Source organism: Rhopalosiphum padi, chromosome 3 (assembly GCF_020882245.1).
Source record: "Rhopalosiphum padi isolate XX-2018 chromosome 3, ASM2088224v1, whole genome shotgun sequence".
Lineage (NCBI taxonomy): Eukaryota > Metazoa > Arthropoda > Insecta > Hemiptera > Aphididae > Rhopalosiphum > Rhopalosiphum padi.
Window position 1 is genome coordinate 78,640,510 of NC_083599.1, and position 13,257 is coordinate 78,653,766.

At 29.6% G+C, this 13,257-nt stretch overlaps 2 protein-coding genes across 2 annotated transcripts; both read right to left on the reverse strand.

Annotated features, from left to right (window-relative positions):
• Nucleotides 1-9,035: 9,035 nt before the first annotated feature.
• On the reverse strand, nucleotides 9,036-9,887 carry LOC132925901 (uncharacterized). Its single transcript, XM_060990259.1, has one exon. It carries the CDS (start codon nucleotides 9,885-9,887, stop codon nucleotides 9,036-9,038), a length of 852 nt encoding a protein of 283 aa, XP_060846242.1.
• Nucleotides 9,888-11,578: 1,691 nt separating this feature from the next.
• LOC132925902 (piggyBac transposable element-derived protein 4-like) lies at nucleotides 11,579-12,956 on the reverse strand. Its single transcript, XM_060990260.1, has 2 exons — nucleotides 11,661-12,956; nucleotides 11,579-11,587 (listed from the first exon to the last, which is right to left on the reverse strand). Exons 1-2 carry the CDS (start codon nucleotides 12,954-12,956, stop codon nucleotides 11,579-11,581), a joined length of 1,305 nt encoding a protein of 434 aa, XP_060846243.1.
• Nucleotides 12,957-13,257: the final 301 nt, after the last annotated feature.

Here is a 13,257-nt window from a genome sequence, read left to right on the forward strand (position 1 = left end):
CAAGGGTTTATTGAACTAATTTTCTTTGTTTAAAAAATGCCTACCAATAACAACATTATTCTGTGATACTATATCAGTTATTTTAACTATTTCCCCTCCTGTAGTAAGAATAAAACAATCTGGCTCGTTAGTTGTAAAATTTAATTGATCGTAATTGTTGTAAGTGATATTTTCATTATCACAAATTTCTTTATATCTATTAACCACCTGTTGTAAAGGCTTATCATTTTTTCGTAGCATTCGTTTCAAATATTTCATATAATTCTCAAAATGAAAACAGCTGCAATTATCTAAAGGACCGTATAGCTTATAGCCTTCAACTAAATGCAATAATCCATGCACATTGTGTGACATAAATGTTATACCATACATTTTTTGGAAAGTTTTTACAAAATACTCAAGCAGTTGATATGCATACTCTAAATATTTACAGTGATCTGAACTTAGTAAAATTCTCATTGCAATACTGAGGGTCATAAAATTGAGGTAGCAATCTTTAGATATAACATCCTTCAATACTAAAGGACCAGTGTATAATAAAAATTGTCTAAATTCTGTTGCTTTGAATCGTCCCACTTCTTCAATTCCTCTTGGCTTTCTAGCAAAGTCATTTGTAATACATGCCTTTATTTTTAAAAGATTGGTTGTAATTTTTTTTGATTTCCAACTTGGTAAGCGGACATTAATTGGCCCTTTATTTAACCATAAGGTTATCAGCCGTTTTGTGACACCCAGACACACTAAGTGCATATAATCCAATGGAAATAGATCAACAATATTAACATTAGGAATCAATGCAAGACATGATATTGTGGGTGAAACATGATATTGCTCGTTTTTCATCAAGATATAATCTTCATGGCTTCTTTTTTCATTGCCATTTTCATTATAAGGAAAACAAACATGATTTATGTAATATTCGCCTTCATGTGAACATTTAGTACAAGAAAAGTATCCTGAATGTCCTTTTACTCTTAATATAAAAGCTTTGGCAGGAGAATCACAACAAATAATTTTAATTTCAATTTTTTTAAGTTGATTGTTCACCCATATTCCTATTTAGTTCTAACACTTCAGCAATAAAATCATAAAGATAATTATTACTATCTGATGGTTTTTTATGGCCATGAAATATTCCAACAGGAAAAACATATTTATGATAGGGCATAATATAGGCTAAAATAGGCCAAAATTGACTGGAGCTGCTTTTCGATATTGGTAACCCATCAATCCCAATTGCAATTTGAATACACTCTTGCAAAGGTAAAATTGATGAAAATCTTAGTATTCCATTACGTAAGCCAAAATGATAATATAAACCATCTGGGTCTACTTTTCTTAAATTTAATACTTTTGTAGAGTTAGAACGAAGAAGTGTTCTACAATCTTTAGGTATAAATGAAAGTTTAGCTTTATATTTCAAAATGTCTAATAATTTATTAATTGTATTTTGAGGGACATTATAATTTACAGCCCAATGAGCCAATGATTGTAAAATATTTTCTTGTTGATTATAATATTTACTTTTATAAATATTTATAAACTCATCATTGCTGGATTCTAATACATTTTCGATAGCTAGATTTGAAGTTTGAATAGTATTGTGTTCTACTATTAGCTGATCAGACTGGTCTACGTCAGAACCAAAAGCATTTAATGGACTATTAATAGTACTTGAAATAGGAGTTGCATTAGGATTAGGTAATGTTTCTTGTACAGGTAAAATGTTATGAGTACTATTTGAATCATCTGGTAAATAACCTATATACCAATCACCCAAAGCATCCAACTCCCTTTGCACTTTTCTTTTTTTTGATCGAGTACAAAATACCTTTTTCATTTTATTTTATAACCTGTGATTAAAATGAATAATAAATGTCAATTTAAATATTTTAATAAACAATAATTGTTAGTATTTTGTATTTATGTAATAAAAATAATAATTAATACAACACAATTTAGGGTACTGTCTTTGTCTCACATGCATGTGCAACATAGATGTTTTAACGCATTATTCTATAACTAATTTACCGATTGTTATAATAATTAATTATCAATTTTAATTTTTAGGTCTGTTTACTAACTAGGTTATATTGGAAATTGATTACCAATAAAAAAATTCACTTTCATTAAATTAAATAAATTAAGTTCGAAAAATGAACAATATTAAACGTAATAATCAAAAAGCCAAAAATAAAAATACATTTCTAATATAACCTTGTACTGAAAGAACTCGTATCTATTTACAGAATTAAAATCGGCGTATTCTAAGTACCTAGGTAGTCCTTATTTTTTAACCTATTTGTGTCCTTAGTTGAGTCTGAGACAAAGATGGTAAATCACGACTTTAAATCCTCTTAATACTATATTATATTAAGATCATTATAATAAAGGTACTTACGCGTTTTATATTATAATATAATATAATATCATATAATATATTATTATAATATGACTAGTCACAATGGCACAATCCAGTAAACAGTACAAACTACACACCATAAAAATAAAGGTACCGACGCGGCGACGCACAGTCACTACAGTGGTACAGTTGAGAATAATTTATAATATAATAATTGTGATTTTGTGATTTGTAATTTGTAATTTTATAATAATTCTTGTGGCACGTGTGATACAAAGGCGATAAAGATAGCGCAGTATATATAATAATACAATATATTAATAATATTATATTCGTCAATTCATTACTATCAGCGTGTTCGACAGCGGTGGCGGTGGTGGCGGGGATCAAGACGCGTCGGATTCACTGATTAAATTTTCACATATGGGTACACAATTTCACGGAACGACGGAATTACCAACGGCGATCTATTTTTAGATTCATAATTTATACTATTTGCCACTTTTATGGGACAGCGATAAGCTTATATAATATTATATTCTATACGATTTATTGATGACTAATTGTTGTCGGGCGTACGAAAATACGAACATGTTCGTTTTAGACCGTGTTTATCCGACGGACTATATAGCTATACGAGACGTATCCGTCAAGCGAAAAAAAATTAATGTTTAAACGTGACGTTTTCCGTCATCAGTCCATCCTAATTAAACACAATGTAAAATTAGGAGTTTTCGTTTTTATTAATTCGGCGTTCGTCCGCCATACGCAAGCTGACCGGTGTTTTCCGCGACAGATGAAAACGCGGCGGAATACGCCGTGTATAGCCCCGGCCTTAGCATTGATTTAGATTATAGAATAGACAATATTATTATTATTTATAATAAATCATTGGACACGAAAAAAAATGTTTCTAAGTGGAGAAGATTTATCAATCCAGATTTTTTATTATATACTGCTATTGCCTATTAGTATAAGTATAACCCTTAATAAATTAATCAAAATATTTTTTATATATGACTAAATAATAAAAAAAAGATAAAAATATGATTATTTTTTATTTGAAAATCAATTTTGTCAAAATTTGAGCTTTAATAAATGTGCTTGGTTTTCACTAAATTTAGGTATAGCAAATGCCAATATAAATATTTGGTAACAATTACGATTAATACTTTTTGAATTCTAATACAATTCTAAAGTCGTTTGAGGAGAAATAGTTATTTTACGTGGTAATTTCTAATTTCGTTAGAATTTCAAACGCTCCTAACATTTTTTGTAAAATCTTATACTGAATGTTCAAGTATTAATTATAAATATTAAAAATTCTATATATTTTTAACTTCATAATATAATAATTAATTTGCAAATCTCTGTGTTTTATTATATGCAAATTTCATAAAAATTTGAACTTTTTAAACGCTAATATTTTTTTTTTTTTAATCTAGTAGATTTTTTCTATCAATAATTATTAATTACAATATATAATTATAATTTATGAGGAACCTTGTATTAAATTTTAAGGAAATGTGAAGTTATAATAATATGCTGATACGAACTACAACATTAGGTGATCATTTCATCAAGTGTCTGCAGTTTTTCAATTTCATATTACAACAAAATAAAAAAATAAAATTTGTTGAAAATAGGTTATTTATGTGATAATAATTCACGTTTTTCCCTAACTTTTTCTTAATTATTTTGAAAAGTAACTATTGGGAATTATTTACTTTTAACCCCCAAAGAACAAACTATATACACTTTAAATAACTGTATTCACTTTGATACTAAGAGATACTGAAATCCAAAATCGGAGTAGCATGGTTTACTGCAGGTAAAAAATGTCATGTTTACGTTATATAGAGATTTTCGTTGTAAAGAATTTCGTTATAAAATATAAAGAGTTTTCACTGTATATATGATAATATTTATGTCTTATGTGGTTGGAATTATAGATAGTAGATACCTATACGTTTTTGTAATATATAGAGCTATAGGCGCTACAGTAGTAAATTACCATAGTCATTAAAAAAAAAGTTTAGCGTTAAGATATACAAATATTATATCTGTTTTGTAAGTAATTGAAATTAATAATATATTGACAATATCGGAAATTCAAATAACGCATGAAAACATATAATAATAAATTTATCCTCAAACAAATGTTGTTTCGTTTATTTTTATACATTTTTTTATAAATATTATTTATATATATATTTATATTTATATTATTAAAATAATTTACATATAATAATGTCATGTAAGATAATAAGTTATCATATTGTTAAAAGTATGTCAGTATACAGCAGCCATACTCAACCTTATTGAGTTCTGTTTGGGGCCTTTGGGCAACATAAAAATAATTATTGGGGGCCGCAGATATTTAGTAATCAGTAATTATGCTTGTAAGTTGTAATTGGTATACTGCAGGGTACACTGTGTATAATATGTGGTTATACAAATATTTAATAGGTAAACGTTTTGAAAATGTTTCAATTATATTTGATTACAAATATTATGGTGACCAAATATTTTGAAGATAATTCAACATTATTCACAATTAAATATTTAACAGAAAACCTTAATAAAATATTTTGAAAAAATTAATATTTTCAAATTGCTATGTGGGTTATGGTAAGATTGTACACAGATAATATTTAAATAATTATTAATTAGTATTTTTAACTATTAATATTACCTATAGCATTATTTTATAGTTAACTTAGTTACTTTCCTACTTATTTCTATTAATTCAATTTTTTCTTACAAATCTCGAAAAAGGGAGAAATATCATGTGAAAAAACTCTATTTCTTAGTAGTTAGAGACTTCTTTATAAATTAACTACCTATTAGGTATTATACCAAAAAATTAAAAAATACTCTTAGTGTTAAAGAACTAAAATATTGTTTTTTTTTTTTAATTTCTTTATAATTTATACTTCATTCATAAAGATATTTAATGTTTTAAATCATATTATTCAGTTATAACTTTGTAAGTAAGTAACTTAATGATGACCAACAGGCAACAGTCAAAACTAGCTGTTATTTATAACACTTAAAATACCTACTATTGGCATTATTGTTATGTCACTTAGTTTTTTAGTATTATAAATCATTGTACATTATTGTTTTTTAAATTTATATACCTAATCTATATTTTTTAATATAAGAAGAATAATACACATTAAAATGTGTGACTAACTTGATGAACATAAGTGTGTATAAATAATAGTTTAATTTTTCTTTTAGGAAAATTTGCTAAGACTTGGTACAAGCATGTACTAGAATCAACAGATGATGAGGAAATTTCTAATAAAAAACGAAAACGTCGTAGTTCTTTAAGTAGTGATGATTCATGCATTGGAGGTAAACATTATTTTAGTTAAATTTATTTATTGGTTTTCGTGTAATATTTATATTGTTAGTGCCAAGATCTTATTTGTCAAACATTTATTAATTGTTATCAACTTCCAAATTTGATGTTGAATACATTATATTCCTATAACATTTTCTAAGTATTAAATTTGATTTCGGATGTATCATTCTCAACCTAAGCACTATTGTTATTTTTATTTTTATTAAACCTATTGCATGTACCTAATTTAATTTTCTTTGATAGATAATGGTTATAATATTGCACCTGCTGTAGCTAGTAGTATGATAAGTTCTGAAACAATTAGAGAATTACAAGAAATGTCGTATATAAATCTGCAACCGCCTAATGCTCTAAAATCTACAAAATATGCTAACCAAAATTTAAATATTGACACAGTGAAAGATACTTTAATTCAAACATCAAAAATTCTAACTTCGTCTATTTCAGACTTACAAGTAATAAACTTATTGCTGTGAATAAATTCGACATAATATAATTTATTTTAGATTTGTATAATTTGTGTATAATAGGTGCTTTATATTGAAGATCATAATCAATGTTTCTCTAATTCATCGACGTTCATTTCTGCTAGTCATAACAATTATTCACCGTTGCAAAATTTTAATTTGGAACAAAATCAAAGTTTATTGAGTTCAAAAACTGATGGTTATTTAAGCCTTTATCTTTGCCAACTACATTTAATGAAGGTAAGATAAAATGTCTAATTTCTTAAATTACAACATTTATATTGCTTTGCTAACAAATAGTTAATAGATACTTAGGTAGTTAATGGATATCTAGGTGGTTCATGGTTGATACTAAGAGGTTTTTTTTACAGTTGACCTTCAGTTTGTTTTAAAACATTAAGTTTATAAATTTAAATAGGTATTATGTATTATATTAACTTTTTCGTATGAAAATAACAATTGAAATCTTAAGTTAAAACTTGTATAATATTAAATGTTTATTTTTTTTTTGTTTCCTGAGTATGATCGTATATACCAAGTATTTTAACTATAATGCCATATTATTGCAGTATAATATTCATTAATATTAACTTCCTTCTAAGTTCTAATCGATAGAATTAAAATTGATTAGGTATAAGGTACAATTATTGCTTTATTTTTGTGTTAAATAGAAATTTAGTATTACTTTATTAATTACTATAAATGCTGAAATTACATTATTTTCAGGTACATAAGCTAAGGCTGCTAGTATTCTTAATTCAAGTGCAAAATTTGAATCGTTTGTATACCTAACTTGTAGCCCATTTGATTGTACATGCCGCAAAATAGATTGGGTTAAATGGAAAAAACACCCTTTAATGTTAACTGACGAAAATACATATTTCGAAGCGTTCATAGCAGCTTTTTCAAAATCAAACATCATTGATTTTGGATTAAGCTGTGGTTTTAAAAAATTTAATGCTAAATACATACGTTTGTAAGTATCTTCTTTTTTATTAGGAAGAAGTATTTAAACAGCTGGTACAACTTTTGAATAATTTATTCCATGAATAGTATAGAGTTGGTTGAAAATACTAGGTACGCAAGAAAATATACCATCGCATAACCAATGTTCACATTGTTCCATCATTTGTAAATTGTTGTCGGTAGTAAATATTAAAAACCGGTCCATGTTATTTTCGTAAACAATGCTATCATATTTTAAAAAAAGCTCAACGGCTGAAGTTTTTGTGTAATTATCTTGAGTGATGTTCGCCAAAAGGGCTCTTAATATACAGTTAGCCCCAATGACTCGCACTATAAGATGTGGTAATATGTAGATAATATAAAAGAAAAGAATTTTGTCGAATTATTGTTTTAGTTATATTAAATAATAACAATATTAATAATAATTATAATAAAGGTGGACGTCTCCACAGATTACAATAAATAAATAATAAAAAGGTTCGTACATAACCGTCCAAAAGGACTAGGGTAACAAAATAATAATAATAATAATAGTAATACGACCGTGATAGCGTCGACGACGTGATACAACTGTTATCACGATGATGATTGGCGATCGGGTCCGACAACTGACACGACGACGGCAATTTATCAGCACAGCCGGAGGTCAATGACCGTAAGTGTGACACGGCAAAACGTCGAAATAATCGGGCAGTGAAAACCACGCGGTATATAAATAACAGCGGGCGAATAACACACGTACTGGCCGAAATCAGGTGGCACAACGAACACAGTTCGCAATTCGAAAGGCGGCTCTTCAGTCTGAGTACCACGAGACTCAGGATCCGTAAAATGCGGCGCACGCAAACCGACACGGTCGTTCACAGAGCAAAAAAAACCAAAGGCCGCAAAATGCCGGACGTACGGAGGAGCAACAACTACTAGTGACCACACCAAAGCACGGCGGGGAGCTTGCTGGCTTTAGATAGCCAGACGGACATCGTCGGCTATCGCCGATTATCATCGTTAACGACAATAATAGCACCGATAAATATTCGGCCGTGTGTGAGTCGCGAACAAGTTATTTATTTTGAGTTCGGTTACTGATTTTGGATCAGGAGGAGCTGATCTTTCAATTTTTCTAATTCGTTGAATTGTTCATTTTAATTCTGTTGTACTCAGAAATTGTCCAGCTATGTTGGAAGTGGTCTAAAATAATAAACTTAAAATAATTATTTGAAAATATTATATTATGTTTATTAACTATATACCTGTGACGTCAGTGTTCCTAATACAGAATGGGTACTAAGTTGAGTAGTTTTTGCAATATTTTTAAGTCTTGCCATTGCTTCTTTAGCTTCAACTTTTGCAATATCGGCTACATGGTTATGTTCAGTAGTATGAACTACATTTTGTCCAGATGAATGTAATCGACCGCGACATTTATTTGTATTATACTCTATGCACTTCCAAATAATTTTATTTTCGTTTTCTCTTTCTTTTTTGTATAAAAAAGAATTAAACTTGAGTAATTTTCCAGTTTTTTGGTTTATTATATACTCAAATGACATAATGTATAGATTATATTATAGAGTTTCTGCTATGGTTGTAGATTACACACTAAAGTCGCGGCAACGAAAAATGAGCGCTGACCGTCATGCGTCTAGCGGCAGTTTATTAGTAGTGGTTATTAATCTTTGAAACAAAAGGCCCGCTTTTTTTTAAAAAATATCAAATAACTTATATAGGTATTATTTTATTTTTTAAATTATAGGATTTTTTTTATTGGTTATCAATTTATTTTACATTTTATCATACAAACAATTAAAAAATATTTATAACGGAAAAAATAATAAAAGACAAGTATATTATAGTAAAATAGCAATTTTTAAATAAGTGTTTGAACGACATCTTCACTGTCCTCGTCATTGCCAAAATCACTGTCGTCAGTTTGAAAAGTTATAATGAGCGGCTCTAATACACTGTCCATTAGTATCTCCTTCTGATAATCTTCATCCTGGATTGTCTCAGTATGTTTAACGCATTTTTCCCAGTCACTCTTGGATACCAAATCCAATGCTTCGTGAGTGAGTCTTTCGACGTCCACCATTTTAAACGTTGAATTATCTGTTGCCACTTTGCCTTTTACTTGAGCCCATATAAGTTCAATGGGGTTATACTGACAATGGTACGGCGGCAGTCGTACTACTTCATGGCCCATTGAACTTACTATTTCATCTAGCTCGTACCTTTTAAATGTCGGTTTTAACAAATTCACACGTTCGCGTAGTTCGGCTAAAGTTTCCAAAGGTGAAAAACTAATATTTTGATTTTTCAACCATTCCTGCACCTCAGCTTTTCGAGCATTACATTTTGGGTAATTGTTTACCAACATAGAATGATAGGGTGCATTATCCATAATGATTACGCATGGTTCGGGAAGTAGTTTTAGCATATCTACATACCATTGTTTAAACACATCTGAATTCATAGACGAATGGTAGTCAGTAGAATTTCCAGCTTGGCATTTAAAAACTAATTTCGATCCCTCTATGAACCCGAAACGCGATGATCCAGCGTGAGTAATTATTAGGCGACCTCCTTTGCCGGTTGGTATTTTAAATTCCTTAGTTTCTTCATTATTCTGCCAAATACGAGACCTTGAATGATTTTGGTTTACCCAGGTTTCATCTAGGTAAACCACAGGTCGGGTATCTTCATTCTGTCTGAGTGTACACATTGTACGTAAAAATTTACACCGTAAAGCGACTATATTGTTTCACTCCATAAGCATTTTGCGGCCATTATTGCATTTCTTAAACGTAAATTTTAAATTTTTTAATTTTGCTTAAAATTGAAAAGGCAGTCAGATATTCATTTCTTTGATAAAATTCGTGTATAATCCGTCGGACTACATCAGCATCGAAATCGTCCAGCTCGGAGCATTTCTTTGCACGTTTGTACAATTTACGAGGTGATTGAAATTGCACTTCTTCATCACTATCCACTGAAGATTTTTTCGCCTCCGTACATATACGCCGCACAGTTATATACGAAATACCACAAGCCTGAGCAGCAATTTTTTGTGCGCTTTTAAAAAAATCTGAATCCAAATCTTTTTTTTCCTAACACATTTTAATAAAATTATAAACACTAAAAATGATTTTTTTACTCTGACTATGAGTATCACGATCTTTAAACGACATTTTTAAGTTTTAAAACAAACGTACTACGATATTCAATGACTATAACACGGTGCGCACGAAATACGTGTTTACGACAACAGGGTGTGTAAACGATAGACCAGGAAAAAAATGTACTATAGAAGGTGGCTGGTATAATATAAATTCCCCCTCCTAAACATATCACTACAAGAGAGAGTCTGGAATGTTATAGTTTGAATTCCTGCAGCCTGAGGGACACCATTTGTAACTTGACGGTTACAATTGTTACCGCTCACTTTTTAAATACAATACAGTAGGTACAGCGCGTAGCAGCACGACAGTTGCACTATGTTGAGAATCATTGGCTGTAAGAGTGGGTAAAAACAACGGGTCGCGGTACCAACGCTCATTTTTCGTTGCCGCGACAATACTAACTACACACTAATATATATGTTACGGGTAAGGTCCAAAAACGGTTAGTGTACATATTACCCGGGTAATGTGAAACTTATCCATATGAATAGTGTAATGTATACATTATCCACCTTAACACGTTCAATGCCGCCGTTAATTCGACAGGCGCACGCCTGTCGCCGCCGTCGATATAACACGCGAGTGCCCGTAGCCGCACATAAAATCGGTAGATTTGGTGCGTGTCAACTATAGTTGACATCGGCTACGGGCGCCTGTTTTCAATTATTTATAGAAATATGATATACGAAATTCCAATTTTTATTATAAAACAACTTATTATTTTCTATGTAAGGTAAGTATATTGTGTAAAAACAATAAATATAATATTATATTAAGGAATGTATGATAACACTTTATTCGTCAAATAATAATAAAAATAAAAATGATAATAACAAATAAACAGAACATATTTTAAACTTCAAAATTATACATTTAGTATAATAATTATTTTTCGTACTGTATACATAAAATAATATTAAAACTTTTACAATATTTAAAAATTATAAAACAATACATTAATTTATTTATGAATGGTAATTTTGATAACAGTTTTCAAGACACAGACCGAGTTGACCTTCACATTCGGAACAATAAAATAATGTAGTTTTCCGTATGCCTTTTGAATGGCACACCTTACATCGTTTTCTTAAATACTTATTACTATTGTTTTTTGTTACTTTTGTGGGAAAATGCGAATTTTGTTGTGGAATTTGTGGTGGAATATTTATATTTTCTTGATTTTTTACTAATGAGGAAATTACGGAAAGTCTATAATCATAAAGAGTACATTTCCTTACGTTTTCTGTGTATAAGAAATAAGAATTTAGCAAAAGTAATTGAAAATAATGTATTCCTATCTTCTTATACCACCTTACTGTCTTCCTCTCGCAAGGATAATATGACAACATTTGGTCCTGTCTATCAACTCCAGACATATACTTATTGTACTTAGTAATCGCAACAGGTTTCAATTTTTGGTCACCTCTTCTGTTAGAAACTTCAATTAATTCATTTGAATGTTCAGAGCTTATAGCTAAAACTTCTCTTCTATCTCGCCATTTCATCACACATATGCCTTCATTAGTAAACTTTCCAATACATTCTCCTACTTTCAATTTTTTTTTTGTTATTTCTTTAGGGTTTCCTTTTCTGTTTGCCCGTAAAGTTCCAGTTATATATGTTCCTCTGTCTAACAGTATATGAGCTAATTTTACACTATTGTAATAATTATCCATATATAATGATCTGCCACATGAATCAAGTCCTTCTAATAATTTTATGACAACATATTCTGTATGATTATAATCAGTCGACGTGTCATGTCCTTGTCCAGAGTATATAATAATTTTGTGAACCAAACCCCCAGGTTCAGTAAGCATATAAAGTTTGATTCCGTATTTATGCCGTTTATTTTTGATATATTGACGGAAGACTAATCTCCCTCGAAACAAGACCATCGACTCATCGAGTGATAAATTTTCACCAGGTTCATAAATATCCGACATTTTGTTATTAAAATATGTTGAAAGTGGTGAAATTTTATTCAAACGATTAGTATCTGGATTATCATTGTCAATAAAATGTAATGTTCTCAAAAGTAACAAAAAACGATTTCTACTAATGTATTTTCGAAAAAAATTCAAATCAAATAACTCACATTTCTTCCAGTAATCTTGTAAACGATTCATCCTTATAGTTCCAGTATGAAAAAGTAATCCAATAAAAATCTTCATTTCATGTATATTTGTATCTTTCCACTCATTTATTCTAGATGTAGAACTTCCAGATCCAGATAAAAAAACGTGAACAGTATACCTATTTGTTTCATTCACTAACAACTCAAATAGTTTGTCATCAAATAATAAATTAAAATAATCAATAGGATTATTTCCCTGAGGATAAACTTTCAGTCCTTTTGTTTTTGTAAAAGGAATACGTGTCACTGTAGGTTTCTTATTGCTCCACGTATAGCCTGATGTAGAAGGAACAGGAGTATCTGAAATATTATCTTCTTCTTCTTGTTCTGTAATATTAATATGCATTATCGGATGTATCGATTCTGGATCGACGTCGTCGTCACCAGAATCTCCTTCCCCCAAATCTGTACCAGAACTCAAGCCGAAATCATCGTCTGAATTTTCCAGCATACTCAATAATTCTTCATCAGTCATAGCGCGGTTCATTTTTCTATACATTAACTTATATGTTTATACGATTTTATACAAAAATATATTTTTATTTTAATGAAAAATACGTAAGAATTTACATACAACACTAAGATTACTTCCCGTTAATTCTTCTTATTTCGTAAGACATAAATTGTAAATAAAATATAAACAAAATATGAAAATGTAAAACCAAATGCGCGATTAATACTCAATACGGTAATGAATAGCCGACACAAATTTCAAATGTGTACGGCAAAAGCCGACTGAATAAAGCCATGATTTAAAACAGGTTATTGCATGTCAA

Coding starts and splice junctions, on each gene's coding strand:
- LOC132925901 (XM_060990259.1), bottom strand. CDS start 9,887: ATGTGTACACTCAGACAGAATGAAGATACCCGACCTGTGGTTTACCTA.
- LOC132925902 (XM_060990260.1), bottom strand. CDS start 12,956: ATGACTGATGAAGAATTATTGAGTATGCTGGAAAATTCAGACGATGAT.